Source organism: Cibotium barometz, chromosome 14 (genome assembly GCF_041138505.1).
Source record: "Cibotium barometz isolate CiBa-2024 chromosome 14, ASM4113850v1, whole genome shotgun sequence".
Lineage (NCBI taxonomy): Eukaryota > Viridiplantae > Streptophyta > Polypodiopsida > Cyatheales > Cibotiaceae > Cibotium > Cibotium barometz.
In genome coordinates this window covers 55478103-55501738 of record NC_141059.1, presented here as the reverse complement: position 1 = coordinate 55501738, position 23636 = coordinate 55478103, and the positions used below count along the sequence as shown (strand labels likewise).

Here is a 23636-nt window from a genome sequence, read left to right as displayed (position 1 = left end):
CTCAAAGAAAGTCAGCCAAATGCTTCTGTCATTTGCTTATTTACCTCTCCGGTCTATAATCTTGTGTGTTCGATGTGATCCCATGTTTGCAAGTGGGCCACCTAATACTCATATCGTTTTTTGTGGATCAACAAATAAGAGCACTTGGGTAGGTTCCTCCTCCAAGAGACCTTCAGAGTCTGATTGAAAAGGCACATTGTGCTTTTATAGATGCAGTGTCATGGTGCACTAACTCAAGCGTGGTTCTTGCAAACAAAAACCTTAAAGTTTATAGAAAACTGGAAGGGAGGATGACAATGGAAGGCTAGTATTTTTGGCTCCAATCATGCAAGATGCCACTAATTCACAATTGTTTGCATCATGATTTTGAAACTATGGACTGCTGTTTTGACTTTGTAGTAGAAAGATACTAGATAACATTAAAGTCTCACCTTTCTAAATTCTCATGTTGTTACATGTATAATTCTTTGGTTTCTGATTGCTGCTAACCAATCTTTTTCAACACATTATGAAATTTAAGTGTTTTAATTGCAGCAACAGGGCCTCTTTATCGCGATGTTCGTGTGGGCTTAACCATGGCATGGGTGGCTTTCTTGCAGGTCAATATCTTACATGTTTGTATCTTACATGTTTCGTGTGGGCTTAACCATGGCATGGGTGGCTTTCTTGCAGGTCAATATCTCACATGTTTGTATTATGACATTAAAAAAGCAAGCATCCGAAGCCTTTTGTGTGTGGAAATGTCTTTCTAATCAATACAGCGTTTTAAGAGTGTAAAAGTGAATGTTTTCTATCAGCAGTTCAAATTGAAGAAAGTTATCCTGGATGCCATCAAGGCAGCTTACTGTCAAACAAACACTATTAATTCTTCATCCCTCCTCGGCTTTAAGCGAATGTCCTCACTTAAATTGCCTTGTTAACATCCATAAAAGCTGAGGATTTTCCTTGAAACATTTTGGGCCCACCAACTTGGCATCTGCGGTGGGATAATTCATGGATTTCAAGAGGAACTTACAGTTCATCTCGCCACCTTGTGCCTTGGGATCCTTTTGGAAGAGAATTTGCTCAGGTTGGGAAACCTCCTCCTGCGCTCTGCTCTATGGGATTGGGCCCATGATACCTTTTGAAAGGCTCACATGAAAAGCATTGTGAATCCTCCAGTGACCAGGCAGCCCCAATCGGAGAACTACCTCACCACCTCATAAATCCCATGAGTGGTTCTGAAAGGACGATATTACCTGTTTGAAAATTTTGGCTAGATCTCACCTTGTCCTCTTTTTCCAGCCCAATCTTGACAAAATCTAGCAAAAATCAATTCCCTTCATGGTGGTCTACATGTTGACAATGTTCATTAGCTTTTTTTTTTTTGGCAGGATTTTTGGGGCTTTTGGATTGCTGTCCAGAGCTCCTTCAATGTGACGCACCTACAAGTATTTAGGGCACGTCTCCCAAGTGAGGAGCAGCCTGGCATCAGTTAGCAAGAGCAGGGCTGTGTGTGCAGGCTGTGGGCTGAATATGTAGGTGCAGGTGCCACGTGGCCGTCGGCCAGTGCACACAGGTTGTGGGCAGTCCTCTGAACAGGCTGACAGCCTTATTACAGGCCGACCAGCATAGTATGGTGCTATATATATGCACATGGGAAATTTGTTATATCTCGTCTGCATTCTCTCAGCGTTGGACATCTACAGAGCTATTCTCTGCAGTACAGGCTGGCCAAGGGGAAACTTCAGCAGAGCATCGGGCTGTGATTTGTGGACAACATTCCTTGTACTTGTAACACCTTTTTCTTGCAAATCGGTAGTATAGGGATTTTGTGTGTGGGCTGTGTGTTTGATTTCGTTGCTCTTCTCTCTCTACTCTCAAACCCTAGCACATAGGCACAAGAGTTCTACAGTTGGTATTATAGCCTAGGGAATTGGATTTTTTTCCCCCTTTTATGGCACGTGTGTGTGTGGACTGCTTGGATAGGGTAGTCTTGAGTGCACAAGTCAGGTTTGGGGAAGGACTTTATTTGTGTTCTCTTATTGGTCATTGGTTGAATGGATACAAAGGCACCTATGGAAACATTGTCCCACATGGAGGAGCGAATTGCTGTTCATGTGGATGCACGAATTGAGGCCTTGACAACCACTTTTGGCCGGATGGGTATGGCACCCGGACATCTGCTGTTGTAGATTTGGTGTCTACCTAGGCTCATGCTTCTTAGCAAGGGCACGACGATACCAAGGACAAAGTGGCGAGACTTCTTCACTCCTTTGGATGGAGGTAAGACCGGATGAGCTTCGCACCTAGTCTGACAGTCATCATTCTACACACGCGCGTGGTCGGCAAGAGAGACTATGTTCACGTTACACACTGTCTCCTTCTTGGAGTCCCTCTCCACCCAATTCTCTGGATAGTTCCCGCTCGCCTTCATCGGCTCAATGTTAGGACACTACCAATTTGCAGAGTTCTTCCTCCATGCCTCGTCAGGAACGAACTTAGTTATTGAAGCTTGTAAAGCCTCCCAAGTTCAACGGGAAGATGGACAAAGAAGTTGTCATCAAGTGGACCATTTTGTGAATGGTTTGAAACCGTCCTTGCACGCAGATGTTTGTGGCATGTGCACATTGGCCCTGTGATCTTGCAGATGCAGTTCGTCTTGCTTTGACTCTCAAGACACGTGAGAGTTCCAAGTCGGGGACTCAAGAACAGGGGCAATAGAAAGACACTATACCCAGGTGGAGTTTGATCCACACTTAATGGTTGATTGTGTGATGCAGCAGAGCCCCATTACGATATGCAGCGATGAAGTGTTTTTCACTCGATGGCACCATGGCTTCAACCTTTCATCCGACCTCCTTGTAGGTGCATTCGGCTTCCCCGTCATAGTGTGCTTCCCAGGCCTCTGAAAGGAGGAGTACCAGCCCCTCATTTAGTTGATTGGATAGGTTTTGGAGTCCCCTCAGAGTGCCGCCTTAGTGGTAGCTAGGGTAGCAAGGATTCCATCCATTCACTCCTCCGAACTGAAACACTATGCGGGTAGGCCCAAATATGCAACCTGCTGCATAAACGGGACCCCACCCTCACATCAGGAGGTCCCAATTTACGTTGCCCAAATTCTGGTTCCTGAGGATCTTGAGCAGGTGATCCCTTGAGATCCGGCTTCCCATCGCCCTAGCCCCAACCACTCCCCACCCTGCCTCTCCTCTTCATGCCTGTCGGGCTTGAACCTTCTTGACTCCAACAGTCCGGTTCTGTGTGCCGCCTGATTCATCAATTCTCCAACCCTGTGGAGATGGCGATTGCAGCATCACCAGTGGCTGCTTTGCCTCTAGAGCACCCTCACAGCCAAACCCTTGTCATGGGGGAGCCAGTGGACCAGCTTCTTTAGGTGCCTTCCGGTGGATGCGAGTAAGTTCTAAGAGATGTTGCCTCTGTTTGGAGTCTGTGATCTTTCATCACTCTCACATCGCCACCCTCGATAGTGGTACTGTGGTCTTTTCCTTCCCCCTCAGCGTCGCTACTAGCACAGCAAGTGGGATTGCAAGACGACGTCCTTCAATATTCACTCTCAAGCAGTCTGTCTCTCTCATATTGGAGATGGGTGCCACATTGGTATTGACTCCCATTGCTGGCCCTTGGCTCGCATGGAGCTAGAAGGGTTAGGGCATCGGAGCAGGATGGAACCCTCGCCTCTTCCAGCCTAGAGGCAGTCCTCTTAGTTTTTCTCCATGTTTCAGTGGCAGTGCCCCTCACGCCGGAAAATCGCTACCTTTACTATGATGGATGAAGCTGGGAGTATGCATACAACAGGAGGAGAACAGAGTGGGCCTTCATGGAAGGCAAGATCAAGGCTCACCTAGCTCATCTCTGCCCTCGTACAGACTGCAACTACCCCCCCTCCAAATTGTCTCTTCGAAAGCCTTTGAGCAGAGGGCATGCAGAGGTCGACTGACTCTGCCCATCCCTAGCCATGCAGATTGTCTCAGGGTGGGCTTTGTTTTCATAGTTGGAGGGAAGTTTTTCCATCAGGAGCCACAGAGAGCCATGGTCGGAGGCTCAGTGGACATTCTTTTCTTGGAGGAACATCATCTTTTAGTAGGACATACCCGTAGATGTGAGAAAGTCCCGTGTGGACGGAGCCACACCTTCTAGTCACCCGCTTTCTTGTCCAAAGGGGAACCCTTTTTGCATCTCAGTCAGTGTGGAGTTTCTCCCTTCAGTCTTGGATTAAGGCACCATTGTTAAGGGTAGAGGCAAGAGGGTTATCATCAGGATTTGGGAAGGCTCTGGGGGCTCCCGTCACCATTTGGTTCCTTCACCAGTCTTGATCAGTGTTTTGGGGCAAGCCCATACATAGAACAGAACCAAGGTGAGAATAGGGATTTTCCATAGAAGAAAGCTGAAGCTTTCACTGGCAAAGTTTGGCCTGAAAGACGGCTACAGAGCATGAGCACCATGTCATCAAAGTGACTTATAATGTTTATAAGTCAATGTGTTCACACATCATTAATGACGGGTTGGACATATTATTATTTTGGGCACGAACATGTGGACAGAAGAAGGCACCTAGAGAAAACTTGGGCTACAAGCTGGGAAAAGCACAAAAGCTGATATTTTGGGCATACTCAGCCACTTATGGCAAAAAGGGGAAAAGCACAACAAATATAGGGGCTGGTCGACTTTATTAAAAGCTGGAAGGGGCTTCTCTTTGGATCATGAGCAGGTGCCCACATCCCTTGGTCAGCAGCAGCTTTTTCTCTTTGTCCTCTCAGCGCTGGCTGTACAGCAAACCTTCTGGTGGTACTTCTTGCGCTGACTGTACAGCAGGTAGCCGACTTCTTCATTGTTTCTCACCCCGGCTGGTCGTACAGTAGCACCTCTCTCTTCTGCTGTGCGCTCGCCGTACAAGGGGGGCTGCAGGCTACTTTTTGTGCTGGTCTTATAGTGCTAGCCGTACAGTGGACTGTTTGTTTTCTCTCCTCTCTTGCAACTGGCTGCATACAGTACAACAGCAGCACAGTGACCGTACAGTCCGCCACGTGTGTGGCTACAGTTCGTGTTTTTCTCTCTATCAGTTCTGGCTGTGCAACGTGCAAGATTTAGGGCTGATTTAGGGCTGTTTTGAGACTGTTTTGGACAGGTGTCGGTGCTGGTTTTATCTTGACTCTGGACAGAGATTTGGGCAAGAGTCTTGCTGATGCTTTGTGGAAAATCCGGTGCAAGATTGCACCCGCACCTTGGTTTCTTGTAAACACTTCTATTTGAATAGAGAAGTTCCTAGGGGGGCCGGCCGTTCCGGCTTAGTGCGGTATCGTTATTTTATGATGGTTTTTTCTGCCGTGTATTATAGCTGTGTTTGGTATACTTGAAGTGTTTGTCTATTGTTCCGTGTCCTACAGCTCCTGGAATATTTATGCCCCCAACAGGGTGGCAGGGTGGATGGAATTTTGGATACAGGTGCGACAAGAGCTCCCATAGGTATATTTTTGGTGCTCGGGAGGGGACTTCAACATGTAGGACCGAGAGGACATGTAGGGAGGGGGACTGGACACTATTTCAGGGCCGAGTACTCACCATGAAAGGACAAGATCCCTGGCACCTTCTGGAGTTTGGTCGCACCAATGGGAAGCTGGAGCCTTCACTTCTCTAGATTCGACAGGAGGATGCACAGACCAAAACTTTGGGAGGCGGATTGAGGAGATTTGGGGAGCTCTCTTTCAGGCAAGGCTCAGCTGTAGCAGATCTCAACCTTGGTCTTGGGGAGATCAGCTCTTTCCTCCAGAGGGCAGCCAAGGACCGATTCATCTCGTTTCAGGCAGGAGCCTTGCTTCCCTTCAGTGCCTCTAGGAGGAGACCTCGTATAGTCCCTGGTTGGAGTCCCAAATGGAGACAGCCTGCACATAGATCTCCGTGGTCGAGGATAGGAGGGTGGAGTTCCGATATCCAATGGCTTGGAGCCTTCTCATGCCATGATAACCCCCTAGCAGTCCTCCGTTTAGATTGGGGGGGGGGGGGGGGGGGGGGGGGTTGCGGACGCGCTCACTTTTTCAGTTGGACCCTAGGGCCAACTGACCCTCCCCCCCACTGAGGATTTCAGCGGTGGCTCGCTCCAGCGGGTGAGGATTCTTGGCTTTTATGATCATGAGTGGAACTTACCCTCCTCCAGCCCAAGTGGCCTGTGATAGCTCTTGGTGGCTATGGCTTTGGGAAATCTGACCTTTGATGTGTGTGCAGTGGGACCCTTGCGAGTGGGAGTGGAAGGACCCCTTTAGTCCGAAAAGCCCAATTACCCCCTTCTTTCATGACACGGAGAGGATGGGTCACATGATTCAGATGCATGATAGATGACACCCCAACAGCAACAGACCATTGGGCCTCCCAGCCTCCAGGGCATTTCCTTTCACTTCCTCAGAGATTTTGGAAGCGTTTGTGGGACAGATTTCGGCCGAGAATGGTCATACTCTTCCTCTGGCAATCAGCCCAAACCGGAGTCTTGAGGGCGGCTGGCGCAGTGTGCACATTGCAGAACGACCTCTGGAGTCACAGCAGCACAGCCTCTGGGACTGTCCCAAAGTGCAACAGGTTTGGCAGAGGATTCTTCACCTTACAGGGCGGTGCAGTCTGAACTGCGTATTATCACTAGGGACAGTTGCGTTGGCGAGACAGAGGCCGGCGGTGCCCTTTTCTACGAGGAGGTAGCAGGCCCCAACTATCTTATTGCAAGATAGATGCAATCCCTACTCCTGATCTATCGTCAGAGATCTGGTTTCTATTTGGACTGATATCATTCATACCCTCTGCAGCCACTGGGGGAAGCCTCAGGGAGGTTCGGATTGCGTGTGTAGGTGGTGAAGGCTTTTTCTGCACACATGGTGCTAGGGTCCTTTTCTCTTGGATCGGGACGGCAAGATCACTTAGCATTATAGGCCTCTTGTTTGCCGCCCCACCCCCCCCGTTCCGTTGTATGAGATAATTTCCCTCCGAGAGTGGCCAGCCATGGAGGAAACACCCTTCCCAGCTATTCTGTTCACATGGTGCACACAACAAAGCAAATATGTCAATGAGCTCGAGCCCGAGTGGTAGCTGCCCTGGCCTTTCAAAGGGGAGGCCGTGGGTTTGAACCTGCCCTGGCCTTTCAAAGGGGAGGTTGTGGGTTTGAACTCTCTCGCATTAAAAAAAACAAAGCAAATATAACATGACCATGTAAAAAATTACCATGTTGAGCATCACCAACTATGGCAACATATGCAATCTTACTATTGAGAATGGACACAAACCAGAACATAACGCTCATTGCGAGTCAACGGAAAATAACCAGAACATAAAGCTCATTCAAGTGGGCCTTTTTTCCATGCAAAAGGGCATAACGGCAATATGTAAAGAACCCTGTATTTCATGCTCTAGAAAAGATTTCATCAGTTTGTTGCAAAGACCAATTTCCTAAACTTGTGCTATCTTGCACTACCATTGTGCGAGTGTCACACTTATTTAAGACCAAACTTTTATCCCTTACCTCCTTCCGTAGGGCCCACCTTTTTGCAATGGTTGCTAGATTTGGACCACTTCACACTTTACCTTTTTAGAACTTTTACTCAGGTAATTTTTTTTAATAAAAAAAAGCCACCTCCCATTTGCTTTTTTTTTTCCCCAACTGGCCTTTGGCCCAAGATCCTCCCATAGTTACGAAATTTCACCATCTATAGACAGTCGCCCATAGGCGCTTATTTATCCACCCGTAGGCGATGCCGCTAAGGAAGCACCAAGGGGGGTTTTGAACCTAGGTGTTAAAACCCTAAGATCTCTCTAGATAATTGTCATGTATAAACATGCATAAACCAGGCATAATCTTATTCACCCGATCTCCCCCGAGCCTAAGGGATGCACACATGAACTACAATGAAGTACCTCATACCTTAACCTTGATGTCCCATAACACCAAGAGGTATGACTCCAATCCAACAACATGTAGTTGTAGTGTGAAATGGCATGAGAGTAGATACAATCCTCTACACAAGAGAACATAACATAACCTAGCCTCTCTTGAGTGTGTCCCATGTCCCTATTATATAGGAGGGTCCTCAAGTGACTCTTGACTCTCCATTTTCCATGTGTGACCCTTGGATGCTTGACCCTAACCTCAACCCCTAAAGTTAGCCCTAATCCATGCTCCACTAGAGCTTTTTCCCATACTCCCATGCTCACAAGCCTAATGTGGGTTAGCCTCTTAGTATATGCACATATAATGTGCACATAACATACTTTCCCTCTCTCAAAACATTGCACTCTTGCAATGAAAAGAAGGAAATCTACGTTGAACCTTCTCAACCAAGTCGAATCCTCTATTTCCTTATCTTTCTACAAAATTTTAACCTCAAGAATTTACGATTACGAAGTTTCCTTTTCCTAAATTCAAGTACCTTTTCAGGTTCATATGGAACACAGGATAAATCTTGGTCTCCAACGAGTTCTTGAGGAGTAACTATGTTATCCTCATCTCCCAGTTTCTCTTTCAATCTATTGACATGAAAGACCGGGTGAACTCTAACATGTGGAGGCAGTTTTAGTTCATACGCAACCGTGTCAATCTGACGTATAACTCGAAATGGACAAGAATATCTAGGAGATAATTTCGAGCATTTTCCTGTTGAAAAAGTTTGAGAGTCTTTAGGAACTTTTAAATAAACCAACGCTCCTGGTTCAAAAGACCGAGGTGAGCATCCTCTATCCGCATAAAACCGTGTCCTATCCTGAGTACTTCTGATAGAATCCCGAGCTTCGGTCAGTATTTCCTGCATATCACGCAAGAAATCCCTCGATGCATCAAGCTCAATGTCCTTAAGACTGACATCAATAGGTGCCCTGGGTTGATACCCATACATAAGCATGAATGGACTAAAACCAGTAGCTGTATGTTTAGAACTGTTAAAATTTCATCATTGGAAGATACTTTTCCCAATTTGATGATTTTCCAGAGACATGCACAAAGCATATCCTCTACAATCTGATTCACACGCTCTGTTTGTCCATCAGACTGTGACTGATCAGAGGAACTCATACTCAAAGTAGTTTCCTGCGGCCTGACGTATCCACATCTGCACAGGGAATTATCGGCATTCTGAGTTACCCATATTAACATAGGGAGTCATCAACGTCTCGATGAGTCACATATGTACATCCATAAACCATCAGGTTGACTGTATAAATCACCTAAAGGACGGAACTAGAGAAAGAAATGCCAACAAAGGAAGAATCCAAAATTCCTTAATCCGAACACAACAAGATAAACTCGTTGAACTCTCAAGAAAAAGATTTCAACAAGTGAAAATGCTGATGAGATTACACTCATCAAAATATGTAGGCTATAAATAAAAGAAGTTTATCTAAAGAACGCCTACACTACAACTTCAAGTGAATTCATAAAATGAGATTGTCTTTGAATGTTGGTGTCAACATGCCAAGTAATGTTAGCAAGGCAATAATCTTGAGCCCAAATTATCCCATAAGATAATATATGCGAGGAATCGCTAGCGTCCCATAACACCATGATTCCATCCATACATTCCTTACCAATTTGCAACTCCCTAGTATGCCGTCTAGGAAATATGAATAAAATCCTTCATAAAAGAAATGAGATGGCCTTATCCTAGACTTTCACATATTAAAACATGTCTCTGTATACTTGAAATCACATCAAGGAATAACTCTTTTCGAGTACATCATCAGAAAACAATTTGAATTATTGGCGCCTTTCTAATAATAACTATCCAATAAACACAATAAAGCTGGGGTAGAAAAAATAACTCACCTAGATACATAAGTAACTAGGTATCCAAGTTAGAATATATACAAGAGTACAAGGAACATACTCCAAAATTACGTGCAAAAGCGAAAGTAAACCATATCTTCAAAACACATGATATTATCCAAAAGACTAAAAGATTCTCATAAATCCATGGATAGAAGCATAGAAGCACCTCGAATCCATGAAAACCATAGTTGATCATAAAAATCAATGCATGCCATCTAATGGTCAATAATCATGCAAAAAGAAGCATTATAATTGGTGGCCAACTCATCAATCCGGAGTATATGAACGTGGTGTTGTTCAAGCAAAACTCCAAAGTAAGAAAGTGAAACACGTGTGTAGCACTCATTGAAAACCCCTAGACAAACAGAACGTGATGAGTCCATATAAAACTTTGAAACCATCCGATAAAATCCACCAAAACAACTAGATCAACTAACCCATGAACTCCAAATAATCCTCGAAAATAAGAATTCTTAAGAAAAAGGAATTACGATGAATTTTTCTTAAATTTTTTTAATTTTCTAGGGTCTCAAAACACACTAATTTTGAATTTCACCAAACCTATCTTATGGGATTTCAATCTATATTTTTTCAAAATTTTTTTAGCAATTAGATTTTCCAAAATACCATTGATATTTTAAAAATACCAATTTCTAGGATTTTTAAAAATAATTTCTAGAATATTATTAAATTCTCTTGAGAATCCCATCGTTCACGAAATTTTCAATTCCGCCTGACAATTCTCAAATCCAATAAAAATTTACAATTTTAATGGATTTCTTAATTTTCCAGACAAAAAATAGTTTTGTAAAGAAATTTGAATGGTTACGAGTGTCCGAATGGACACACCACATGCCAATCACCAACCCCACATTTTACAGAAATTTAAAATAACCTTTGTCTAATTTTTAAGAATTTTTAAGAATTTTTAATTTACCCCGAACGCATTAGAATAGGAATGGTCCAAAAAGCCCGGAATCCCAATGGTCTCTCCGGAAGAACTTTACATGTAGAAGCATAATCAAAGCTAATTCTTCTAGCACTTGTTGAAATTAAAAAAGTGAAAGTGGAGAATCATAATGTTGGTTGAATTCTTTTTCTTCGAGAGTCACTAGAACTTAGGTTACTCAAAGTAGACATTACTAAAAAGTGAACGTTTGGTGAATTCTTTTTCTTAGAGAGTAGTTTAGAACTTAGGTTGCTCAGAGTAGACATTGCCTTACATAGGTTGTTTAAACATTTCCCTTCTAATCTGTGACGTGCCTAATAATAAATTTGACAATCCTTTTCATAAAAGTTCTAAGAGTGTATACCTTTATAAGACAATACGGAAAGCCAATAGTTTCGGAAAAATAAAAAGATAAAAAAAATTGGAATGTGAAAGGTCAAAAGTTTTCGGAATCCGAAAGCTCAGAAGATTTCCTGGAAAACGGAAAGTCAATAGGTTTCTCGAGAAAGCGAAAAGTCAAAAGGTTCCAAGAGAAAAAAAAATTTCAGAGAAGAAATGAAAATTCAAATCTCTTTTTCTCTTTTTTCTCAAGCTTTTTTTTAAAAAGCTTTGAAAAGATTTTTTTAAATAAAAAAAACCATTTTTTTTAAATATCAAAAGCTTTAATTTTAAAACTTGTAAAATCGATTTATAAGGAGAGAGTATTTTGCGCCCGACGGCTTGCAGCGAAACCCCCTCTCTTCCGTACGTTGCGTTTTGTGTGGTAGAGAGGAGGAGAGCTCCTCTCTCCTCTCTCCTCCGCTTCTTCTCCAATCTTACCTTCTTTCTCTCTCCACCTCCTCCTTCTCTGTTAACTGTTAACGGAGAGGAGGTTGATTAAGATTTTAATTAATCTTTCATTAATCATAATTATAATTTAATTATGATTAAAGCTTAATCAAATTGTGCCTTCTAAGAGGCGTTCACATACGCGGGAGAGGAAAATAGAAGAAAATTTTATTTTTGAGAGGAGAAAAGAATCCCACGCATACGGGAGAGCACTCAATGCATCAATTTGTTGTCCCATACTGTATTTCAAGAGAAATTTGGCAAAGAATTGATAGCATCCTCGCGAAAAACCCGCCAAAATGCATTAAAAAAATATATTTTAATAAAAATATTCTAAATTTTTTTAATAATTAGAATTTTTTTTTAAAAATTGTAGAAATTTAGGAAATTCATTGTACAAAAAATATCCACAATAAAATGTGCGGTATTTTGGTAAAAATTTCATAAATGCTTATTTTAAACGAAGAAAAATTAAAAAAAGTAGCATTGAACTCATAGAATTTCCTCGCAACGTCGATTCGTCCATTGAATAGAAGAAACAGGCGTTTCAATCGCCTTATCGACGATCCACACGCGTAATCACCAAAACGAACCAACAAAATAACATTTTTATTTAGTAAATATTAAAATTTACTTTAAAAAATGCTAAAATTTAGAATAAGAAAGAAAAAACAACAACATTTAACTAGAGATTGGTCTGATACCACTGTTAAAATCCTAAGATCTCTTTAGATAATTGTCATGCATAAACCAGGCATAAACTTATCCACCCGACTACCCTCAAGCCCATGGGATGCACACATGAATTACAATGAGGTACCTCATACCGTAACCTTGATATCCCATACCACCAAGAGGTATGACTGTAATCCAGCAATATGTAGCTGAAGTGTGAAATGGCATGAGAGTAGATACAATCCTCTACACAAGAGAACATAACCTAGCCTCTCTTGAGTGTGACCCTTGGATGCCTGACTCTAACCTCAACCCCTAAAGTTAGCCCTAACCTATGCTCCACTAGAGCTTGTTCCCATGCTCCTATGCTCACAAGCCTAATGTGGGTTAGCCTCCTAGTATATGCACATATAATGTGCACATAACACTAGGATCTCTTGGTCCTAGACAAACACCTTCACCACTTGAGCTATCACCTCATTGGTCATTTGTCTTTTTATTTAAGTTTTGACCAAATTCAAATGACCCTTGTTTCCACTTGAAATTTCAAAATGATTTCATATTTTAAGCATTTTACTATGCCTCCCTATATATATAATCAGTTGAAATTGTACATCATTATCAAACTATCAATTTTCTATGAGTGCTACAAGAGCCATTTTTGTGGTGGAAGCCACTTTTTATGGCTCAATTAGAAGCCCTTGGTTTGTGAAATGCAAGGTTTGTGGATCTCAGTGCATCTAAGGATTAGGTTGTGGCTTTACATGAGGATCATTGAAGGTGCAAGGAGGTCAAAGTTAGCTAAAGTGAGCTACACTTTGTTACATTTGATGCTACAGATTATTTTGCAATAGTCAAGCCTTTCTTTTCCTTTAAACGGCATGGATAGAGAGACTTCTGTTATGTTTGTAGCGGTCGTCTTTCTTATGGAACATTGCTTATTGAAGGCACTTATTTGAGAACTGTTTTGGTTGTCTCCAGGGCATGCATTTAACATATGACCACAGTGATTTGGAGCTACAAAACTATGCCCTACAGGCTATGGGCATGCTGAGTTTCAACTCAAAATCACAAATTGATGCTCATTGCCAGGTAACCCATCAAGATGTCAGCTATTTCAAGCTGTTCGATGTGTTCTGCTCAATGTTTCTTTCTCCTATTTTACATTCTGTGTTAGTTTCAGGTGAGGATGATTCATAATTTGATGATGCCCTGGTTTTCTTATGGACAGGCATGCGTTCTTTACATTCTTCGTGTAGGTGTCGTAGAGCAGATGAGCGAGCCAGCTCAGAAGGAGTTTTTAACCCTTTTGACAAAACAGGCAAGCCCTTTTGCTCTGTGCTTGCTTCTACTCTAAAATTTGTACCCTTTAGCAGTGGAGTACACCATTTTTTAAATTCAGAATTTTCCTCTTGGAACATCAGACTTGCATTACCTACTGCACCACCGCAGGACGCTCTTATTTAGCCAATGAGCTGCTTGTCCAGGCTCTAGCCCCTCACCAGTGCTTCTATGCTTCCTTTTTTTTGGCATTTTTTTCATCTCTGTTCTTGTCCTGGTCGAAAGTTTTTTTGGCCTTAGTTGTTCTTTCCATGTGTCTGTGTTGTTGAGGTTTGGAAGCTCGGTACCTTGTGCTTTTACTTTCTAATTAGTGATGTGTTTCACAGCACTTTCATTAAATGTGTGCCTATCTAGTAATAAGCATTTGTATTCAAGTGGCCAGAAATGAACATTTTCACTTGAATTTGGTTGTCTTCTGTGAATTAAGTGGCATTTTGCTTATTTTACAGCTTTCACTGGCAGATACAAGTTCTTCTATGCTGGTTGTTATATTGAGGACCATATCGCATCTTCTGGCTGTTCTCGGAGAGGTTCTTCCCATGTACTTCTGCAAGCTGTCAAGAAAAAGGGGGGGATTTTTCTTTTCAATAATTTCATTTTATGTGAGCAGGTTCCATCAGCTGCTCGTGAGGCTCTTGAGAATTCCTTAGTTGTGGCCTTGTCAAACACTACAATAACAGTAAGGCTTTGTTCTGGACTTGGTTCTGTGTAACTGCATGTTTGCATACGTGAATCTCCATCAATGTCCTGTGTGTTTGGAAAGAAGAAGCATCATAGCTAGTGTAAAGGATCAATGCTTAAGTGTCTCCTGTGTTCAAGCTAAACCGATAATCACGCCACGTGCTTTGTCCTGATGGCAATGAACAGGTTCGAGTAGAAACTGCATTGACCATTCGAGCACTTACAGAGGTGGATCCTTTTTGTGCAAATAGTCTCATGTCATTTGGTGTGACTACAATGCGTGCTGTGAGAGAAATAGTTGCGATTGAGAAGGTAAGAGTATAAAAGACTATATATATGTAAGAATTCAAATTCTTGCTAACATGTCATCAGCTTCATGAATGACCCTTTGAAGTATTCTAGTTTAATTCTCTTGCAATGTTTATACTGGATTATACAAGGGCCATCAATTTTTGGAATGCCTGGTGCTGCTACAGGGTGACCGTTTGAAAAGGGAGCTAGATTCTTTGCATGGACAGGCATTGATGTTGGGAGCAATTCTAGCTGCATCTCCTAAGTTGCCCTTAGGAGTGCCATCAAGGTAATTTGTTTAATCCTAAGACCTTTTGTAAGAGAATTGTGCTTATCTGATCATGTCACTTTATCTCTGCTAATGGGATAATTTGGGAACATGATATGTGTTTTTTCTGCCCATTTCACTGTTTGGATATGCACTGCATGTGGTTGTAGGTTACCTGCAGCAATCCTTGATGTTGCGAAGAGATTAGTCCTGGAAAATGGGCAGAATGCTCCATCTGCAGGTGTGGAGAAAGAAGCTGGTTGGCTACTTATAGCTGCTATTGTCTCCTCAATGACGAATGAGGTGAGGTCTGAAGTCCATTAATGTTGCTGTATAAATCACAGCTGAGCAATCTGAATAGGTTTCAAGAATGATGAGTATCTATGAATTCTTGTGCTTGAAAAAGAAGGATCAATGAAACATTATATAGTGTGAATAGGAACTATCTAACAAGGTGGGATACAAGAGAGCGTAGTGCATCCTACACCTTGACCTCTTGGGGATCAAATGCATCGAGCTGTCAAACAGCAAAGAATGCATTGCTTCAGTCCCCATGATTTCCAAGCAGGCACTACTTCAATGATTGGAGTGCGAAGAGGTTTTGGTGCCCACCAGGGTCTCTCACTTTGTTCATGACTACCATCCTTGTCAGGGCTTATACCAGCTTTCAAAGTTCTTTCCTTCTCCAAGCTTGGATTGAGAAGAGTCAGTGGTAAAACTGCATAGGGTCTGCTGTATCTCTTTCTTGCTTCCTTGAAGCCTGTGCAGTAGGAGCCAAGAAACCCTTATGATTCTCTCACTTTCCTGTGAAACCGGGGTATTGGGTTGATTGTTCTTAATCTTGCAGGTGGTTGCACAATCAGTCTCCATTTTAGCACTGGAGGACTTCGAGACACTGTAAGTACAACCCTTCAGGGACTGATAGCACCAGAAGGTACTTCTTAGGCAAAATTCTTCTGCCCTTGGTCATTGCCCTGGGGATTGTTGATTATGCCAGGCCATTGAAGGAGAGATTGTGGTGTTGCTTTGGGGACCTGAAGTCATTTGCTTGGTTCATACTGCGTTGATTGCCCTAATGGCTAGATGTGCGGAGCATATGGGCAAGTGCATGCTGCTAAAGTTGATCGTGGAAATTAGATGGAGGCATGCCTTTCATTTTTATGCACAAGCCTTATCAATGCACAATGTGGTTTGCTATTCAAAGAGGCCTTGCTCTGAGCTAATAAATCCCTAAGCAATGCAGTTTCTTCAATGTGTGGGAATATCATTACAAACTTGCTGAACTCATCCATAACAGTAATTGCTTCACCAGTTTTTTTCTGTTAATTCGATAGCTGTTCTGTTGGAAAACAGGAGATGCAGGAACAGGAATTTGATATCATTGCATTGTGGACTGTACCATTTGGAGGAAACTCTGACGCTCGGCTTAGGAAGGCCGAAGAGAATCTGGCAGCAGAAATCTGGTAAGTTGGCTATGCTGTGATTATTGTTTGCTTGTCAACAAAGTTATTATCGTCGATATACTCTTTATAAGTTTGGAGGATGCAGTGGCTGGTCAGCTGCAGTTGAAGCTTTGACTGCATTTGTCAAGAGCTACGTCATTCCTAATTTGTCAACCAAGAAGGAAGGGATTCTACTGCAGCCAGTCCTTGGATATCTCAATGGGTATGCATATTGCTTTTGAAGAAGCAAGTAATGGGTGATATAAAAGTAACCATCACAAGGAAAGGATAGCACTATAGCACACAACACAGGAATGTCTTTTGGCCTTGTGTGTTTATCAATCTTTTGAAGATGCAATAATTGTTATGTTTAGAGATTTTTTACCTCACTATGCTTTCCAATGTAAGAAAGAGTAATTATTTGTGATTATTTGAATTTTGTCAGGGCCTTAGCCTACCTTTCATCTGCAACATTACAACAAGTGTCAAGTGATCTCAAACAGGCAGTTGATACCTTTACAATGAGAACTTTGATGGCATATCATGCTCTTCCTGATTCTTTTTCTTACAAAAGTGACCACAACACCCTGTTGAGTATATGCATAGGTCCATTTAGGTGAGGCTATAGCATTCCACAGATGAACTTCACTTGCTTCAAATGTGTTAAAACTCAGGACATTGTTTTTCTGCCAGAGATCCAACACTTTGGGGAGAAAGCTCTTGTCTGCGGCAGCTGCTTGACTGTAGAGACGCATCGCTTGGCCCTTGGATACCTGGAAGGTTGTGCAACGTTTCCTCATAGGTGTAAAGTTGAGAATACTGAGTATTCTTCGTTGCTTGCTCTATGTATATTGGAATACTGGTTATTGCTCTATATTGGAACTCGTGTGTTGCTGACCTGAGTTAAACCATGCAATTCAGAGACTCGCTTGAAGATGAATTGCGTGCATTTGAAGGAGGCTCTGATGGGCCTCTTCCCTGTGTATGGGAGAATGACATCTCTGTGTTCCCTCAAGTGAGTGTTTCACACAATTTTTGTTTTGAGCATTCCTTATTTGTTATGATCTGGTTATGGACATAGATTGATGCAAGTATTTCAGGAGCTACTTTTGTTGCTGGTCATGAATTTCCCTTCTTGCGTGATGTGCTGCAGCCTCTTCCAGTGGCGACACTGCTTCTAAATCAGATGCTATTATGCTTTGGTTCGATATTTGTTGCTCAAGTAAGTTGAATTTGATTCTCATCAAGTGGCATGTAATTGATTTGCACCTCATTTATGGGATTCAATTTTTGTGCAAGAAGTATTTCATCGATGTCTGTGTTCTCCTTTGCAGAAGGAAGCCAAGAAGCTGCAGCTGCTGGATATCATAGAGGGCTCTGCTAAACTCAGTAAAAAACAAACCTTCCACGAAGCCAATGCCACCAATATTTGTGTAGCTCTTCTTGCAGCTCTTAAGGTAAATCTCTGAAGACATGCTTTGGCGTGTAACGGTTTGGGCACGAAGAGATGTATACTTGACCATAACGATTTGGCATTCTAATTTACTTCAATGGGGTTTGGCAGTAAGAGAAAATTGCTTCATCTACTGAATTTAGCAGTATGTGAAGCAAGCTGTAAGCAAGTAGTCTTACCACTGCTGTGCCTCTCTATGATGACCACAATACCTTTTGATTGTTGTTTGCATCACATTTCCAGGAAACTCTAGGAATACGTGGTTCAGGATATGAACCTGAGGTCTTCCGAAGGTTGCAGCTGATTTTCCAGGTGTGTTTGTGGGGGTCTTTTCTCTTGAAGCAGTGTTTGCCTCAGTAGATTTCCATCAGGGTATAAACCCTTGAGGGTTTTATGATGCAACTCTTAGCATTGCGAAGTCTTAGCTTTGTGTTTTTGCAACTACATGTTTTTCCTGAGGATTTTACCTGGCTTATCAGAATACAATGTCACAATTAAATTTTTGGTGAGTTTATAGTGGTCTTGAAGTATATCTTTATACTGTCAAAGAGATGCAAGGATGTTAAGTTAACTAAGTAGGGGTCACAAGCTGCACCTGTGTTTTCCTCAGTAGATTTGTAGCAGGGTAGGGACTTCTGAGTGTTTCTGTAATTCTTAGCATTGTGTTTTTGCAAATACATGTTTTCCTGAGGATTCTTTCTGGCTTATCAGAATTTGGTGAGTTGATAGTGGTCTTAAAGTATACCTTTGAACTGTCAAAACGATGCATGCTGCACCTGTGATATAGCTCTCCACAATTGACTGATAGCACACCATGAACTATCAGTCAAATGAATGGCGTGACCTTCTGTCTTCTTCCAGAGTTCTAGACTTCCCTCCAAAAGCAGGCTTGGGTAGCCCTGGAGTCAGGATTATTCTCCCAGATAAAATTGGAAGATCTCAGATTTATATGACATCTATTTTTGATGGTTTAGTCAAAGAATATAAATTTTGGAGCATCAATTCATCCCCTCTTTGAATCCCACTGCAAATGCCTGACAGTGGATCCTTCAAACAACTCTATTATCCACTGTGAACAAGGAAGGGATGTCCTATCAATGTTTCCCATGTTGACCTATAAATCTGCCTGGAAAAATATTCATGTGATCCATGCTCAATGGAGAAGAGTCAAGTGCCTCCATTATTAGTCCTCGAGTGACGACCTCCAGTCTTGGGAAGGGTTCAATTGAGGACAAGGTCAGTACACTGAAGCAGGGATGATACTTGGCCCACACAAACATTGTCGAAGTATTATGTACAGGCTGCTTAGAGGAAGTGGTAGGGAGCAGTCTCCTGCGGTGTTGTCAAGTGGTTAAGGGTCCAAGTCCCAACGCAGAGGTTGTGGGTTCAACCCCTGTTTGCTGCAGCTGGGTGGTGTGACACGATGAATAAATGGAGGACTCTAGTCCATCGGGTTGACGCACCCAAAAACAAATCTGTCGCAAAAAACAGAAATTCATAGGGAGCAAGACAGAAAGAAAGTTATATTAATGCCTTCAAAAAACCCGATGGGTCTATGAGACCAAAAGTAGTACAACAAATCCATGAGATACTGAACCATGGAAAAGACTTGAAAGAGACTCAAAAAGAGATTACTTGTGTGTCTACCTTGGCATCATAATGATTATGTGGATACATGTGAGAATACAATAGATGGTAGAGCTCATGTGAGTATGCGTACAAGCGATGAGATGATCTCAGACCATAGAGCTCATGTGAGTATGAGTACAAGAGACAAGATGATCTGAGACCATAGAGCTCGTGTGAGTATGTGTACAAGAGACAAGATGATCTCAGGCCATAGAGCTCAGGTGAGTATCCATACAAGAGACAAGATGATCTGAGACCAATGTAGGGACAATAGTAGCAGTAGGGGGGAGACATCCTACTCATCCATCCTGAATATCCAAAATAGGGGGGTCTATGGCTGCAGAGAGGCTCATTATGTCCACTGCTCGTGGAGAGGGGGCCTCTGTCGCTAAAGAATCTCCCTGATTTGAAGCTGCGGCATGGAGTGTAACCGGACAGGGACCCTGGAACAATAGACAGACACCTCAAATACCAAACAAATCTTTGAAACACAGCAGAGAAACCACAATAAAATAACGACACCGCACTGAGGCGGAACAGCTGCCCCCCCTAGGAACTTCTCTATTCAAATAGAAGCTTTTTCAAGAAACCAAGGTGCGGGTGTAGACTTGCACCGGATTTTCCACAAAGCATTAGCAAGACTCTTGCCCAGATCTTTGTTCAGAGTGAAGATAAAAACAACACCAAAGGCTGTCCAAAACTGTCCCAAAACAGGTCACATAATCAGTCCCAAACACCGCCCATTGTACGGCGAGGACTGAGAAAATTTGCCACTGGACGGCCTGCCTCAATTGCAGCCAATAAAGAGAGAAAACAGTGTACGACCAGCACTAGAAGAAGAGATAGAAAGCTGCGCTGTATGGCCAGGACTGTACGACCAGCAGACAGCTGCTGTACGGCCAACGCTGAAAAGGAGAGAGAAAGAGAACTGCTGCCAACCAGGAGGTTTGAGCACGAGATGATCAGAACACAGGTCCCTCCCTGCTTTAATAAAGTAGATCAGCTCTATATTTGTTGTGCTTTTCCCTTTTTGCTTTAAGTAGCCAAGCTTGCCCAAAATATCAGCTTTTGTGCTTTTCCCAGCTTGTAGCCGAAGTTTTCTCTAGGCGCCTCCATCTACGTTCATGCCCAAAATAATAATATGTCCAGCCCGTCATTAATGATGTGTGAACACACTGACTTATAAACGTTATAAGTCACTTTGATGAATAAAATCCCATAGTGCTCATGCTCTGTAGTATCTTTTAGGCCAAACTTTGCCAGTAAATGCTTCAGCTTTCGTCTATGGAAATTCCTTGTTCTCACCTTGGTTCTGTTTTGTGTATGGGCTTACCCCAAAAACCCCAAAACACTAATCAAGACTGGTGAAGGGATTAATTGGTGACATCCTCTCCGTCTTATAAAACAGTTTTCCGCAACTGTATAAGCTTGATAGCACTAAAATACACCTTAGGTATAGCAGATATTTTGCCAAGTTGTAGTATTTCATAATCCAGGCATTAAAGCCATAAGACAAGATCCACGATCTGAAATTAGATATAGGCACAAGAGCCAACCATATTGAAAATCAAACTCGAGCCATATCCCGAGTCAACAACTCTGATAATAACCAAACACAGGCACAAGAGCCAACCGTGTCCCAAATATTCATAAATCATATCCCGAGTCAACAACTCTAATATTAACCAGACGCAGGTACAAGAGACAACTATATCCCAAATATTTATAAATCATATGCGTCGTATAGCCGCTCCAAGAGAAGCCACATGTAGGGAAACCACGTGGAAGAGGGCTTCTTAAGCTTCAAGTCGCTGTGCTCGCGAAACATAGCAAGCACCTTCACCTTCTTTGTGAAGAAATTCACAATTGATAGGCCTTGTGCGACCACCCTCTTCACCCGCTCTAGCTTTCCCACATCCTCCATGAGTAGGTCTAGACAATGGGAGGCGCAAGGAGTCCATACAATGGATGGAAGCTCCGACTAGCGTCCCATTTTGCGGCAATTGGACGCATTGTCCGTGATGACTTGAATGACATTTTCATGCCCGACCTACATGTAACACAATGGCAAATGCAATAACATTCTTAGAAGCTTGAACATAGATACTAAAGACTTGAGAGTTAAAACTTAAATCGCAATGCACATAGTACATACCTCTATGATGGCTTGCTAGATATGACGATACACATAGTACATACCTCTATGATGGCTTGCTAGATATGACGATACATAGTCCCCCGATGTTCTTTGGCCTGCCTTTCCGGTATCCATGGACCGTAAAAAGTATGTACTGAGAGCGCATGAAACAAGGATATTCATGATACCTTTCTTCTTCCGATCACTTCATCCATCGGAGAGGATAGAGCAACCATATTTCGTCCATCCTTCCTGCACGGGTGTGAGTTTGTCGTTGATTCTTTGCCTCTCATCATCAAGTGTGGTGGTGCGCATCTCATGGTAGGTGATAAGGGATGGTGTTTGATTGGGCACCTGGTAGATGTTTTTTGTGCATATCTGTGCGAGATGAGGGAGTGAGTGATGGGTGTGGGTGGGCGATGTTCTTGGGCCATGCCTCCCCACTATTCGCGCTCAAAAAAAGTTTGTATAGCTTGTTCTCACATCTTGCTAGAAAACCTTTCTTCTTGCGGTGAGTAAGGCATCGGAAAATCCATCAGGCTTTGTAATTTTCCCAGCTGCTTGCTCTGGGAAGAGATTGAGGTGAGCAGCTTGACACTTCTCATCATACCAACTATTTTGAGGCATGGATCGGGAGTGAGGTCTGGCGGAGAGTAGAGTGTGCAAGGGAAAGAGCTTTGGCTGACTTGTGCAAGCTAAGAGGTGAGTGTAGGGAGTGGAACGGAGGGATCAAGCTCACAGAGTTGGCTGTTAGATGTTATCTTGATATATATCATCTAGGTTATGATGAAAGGGAACCAGTGTGTAGTGAGAGGCAGGTGCAGTGGAGGGTAAAGTGGGGAAAATGCCAGAGATGGTGAAAGAGAGATTGGCATGACTGGCACCAAATGGGGGAGTGGAGGGTGGGGGCAGACAGTGAAGTCATGAATATAGGATGCCAAGACCAGAAATCCCATGAGGTAGTCAACTGTGCTAGAGCCTCCACCATGTGGGAAGCAAGTGAGGCACAAGTATGCCCCAAATCGTGTGATACTCTCTGTGTCCCTGTATCCATGGGATCCAGCTGTCGTAGCGAGATGGGTCTCCAAAGTCAAGTAGGCGATCTTGTGACTTTCTGTCCGTGCATTAAATTCTCATAGTAGGAGAATATGCCCTCATAAAGGGGCAGGCATGACGATTGCCCACTAGGCTGTGCATATGTGGATGTCTTTGGCGGGAATTAGCAAGCTGCGATGTGCACTAATCTGTGCCCTGGTAGGCATAGCCTCCTCATCCACATGCAACGGGCCTCCTCATCTCTCCTGACCACTCTACGAATCCTGTGAAGGTGTGGCCTGACTAGGACGGCGATTTCACCTGATTCCCATACTCCACATGCTCTAGTCTCCCGCCCGTGTATACTGACTCCCATTTGTGTCCGAATACCTGTGGCAATCCGCTTTGATGTGTCTGTGTAGAAGATGTTGTCTTTTCCCGTGAATGTCTGCAAAGCCTTGCGCGTTTGCCAATGAGGTGATAGCCCAAGCGGTGAAAGTGTTTGCCTAGGACGAGGAGGTCTTGGGTTCAAAACCCCACAAGATGCTTCCTCAGCAACATTGCCTACGGGTGGATAAAAAGCACCTACGGGCAAGTTTTTTTTCCCCCCCCCCTTGGGGGGGGGGGGGGGGGGGGGGGGGGGGGCGCGGCGGGGGTCAAAAAAGATTCCTGGGTCTGATCATATGTGCAATTGCCATTCCAAGTGGCTTCGATCAATCCTGTTGTTGTGTCCCTATTTGAGGTGGTGCTCTCTAATGATCACATGACCATTTTGGTACATGGCTCATTTTCCCAATTCCATGCCTCCATGACCTTATCGGTCAAAGATTTAAAAGACATAAAATAGGGAGAAAAGACCAAAAAGAAGAGCTGAAAAAGGAGAACACCAAAAATTTAGAGGAAATGGAGAGGGGAAACAGGGTGAAGAAGGGGCTAGGCTGGAAGGAAAAAACAAGGCAGATGAAAGTGATAGGCTGAGCTGAATGAGAATAACCAGACTGTGAAAGCAAAAATGGGCTGGACAAAGAAGGGAAAAATGGGATGGCAAGGGAAATGGTATTGAGAAAGAAGAAAACATGCACGAAGTGAGCAGTGCAGGGGCCATGGGCAGCAG

General features: G+C 43.1%; 1 protein-coding gene across 6 annotated transcripts in view; it reads left to right on the top strand.

Annotated features, from left to right (window-relative positions):
* Positions 1–23636, top strand: part of SWEETIE (HEAT repeat-containing protein) — a 147147-nt gene that overhangs the window by 99199 nt on the left and 24312 nt on the right. For 3 of the 6 annotated variants that reach the window (XM_086808885.1, XM_086808884.1, XM_086808886.1), the window contains exons 7-22: positions 535–599; positions 13227–13337; positions 13477–13566; positions 14036–14116; positions 14197–14265; positions 14454–14579; positions 14744–14847; positions 14997–15129; positions 16180–16289; positions 16375–16491; positions 16714–16884; positions 16962–17048; positions 17190–17283; positions 17422–17490; positions 17603–17725; positions 17965–18033. In XM_086808885.1, the coding sequence (XP_086665011.1) occupies positions 535–599; positions 13227–13337; positions 13477–13566; positions 14036–14116; positions 14197–14265; positions 14454–14579; positions 14744–14847; positions 14997–15129; positions 16180–16289; positions 16375–16491; positions 16714–16884; positions 16962–17048; positions 17190–17283; positions 17422–17490; positions 17603–17725; positions 17965–18033 (1619 nt within the window). The other 3 variants (XM_086808888.1, XM_086808887.1, XM_086808889.1) reach the window with 3 other exon arrangements.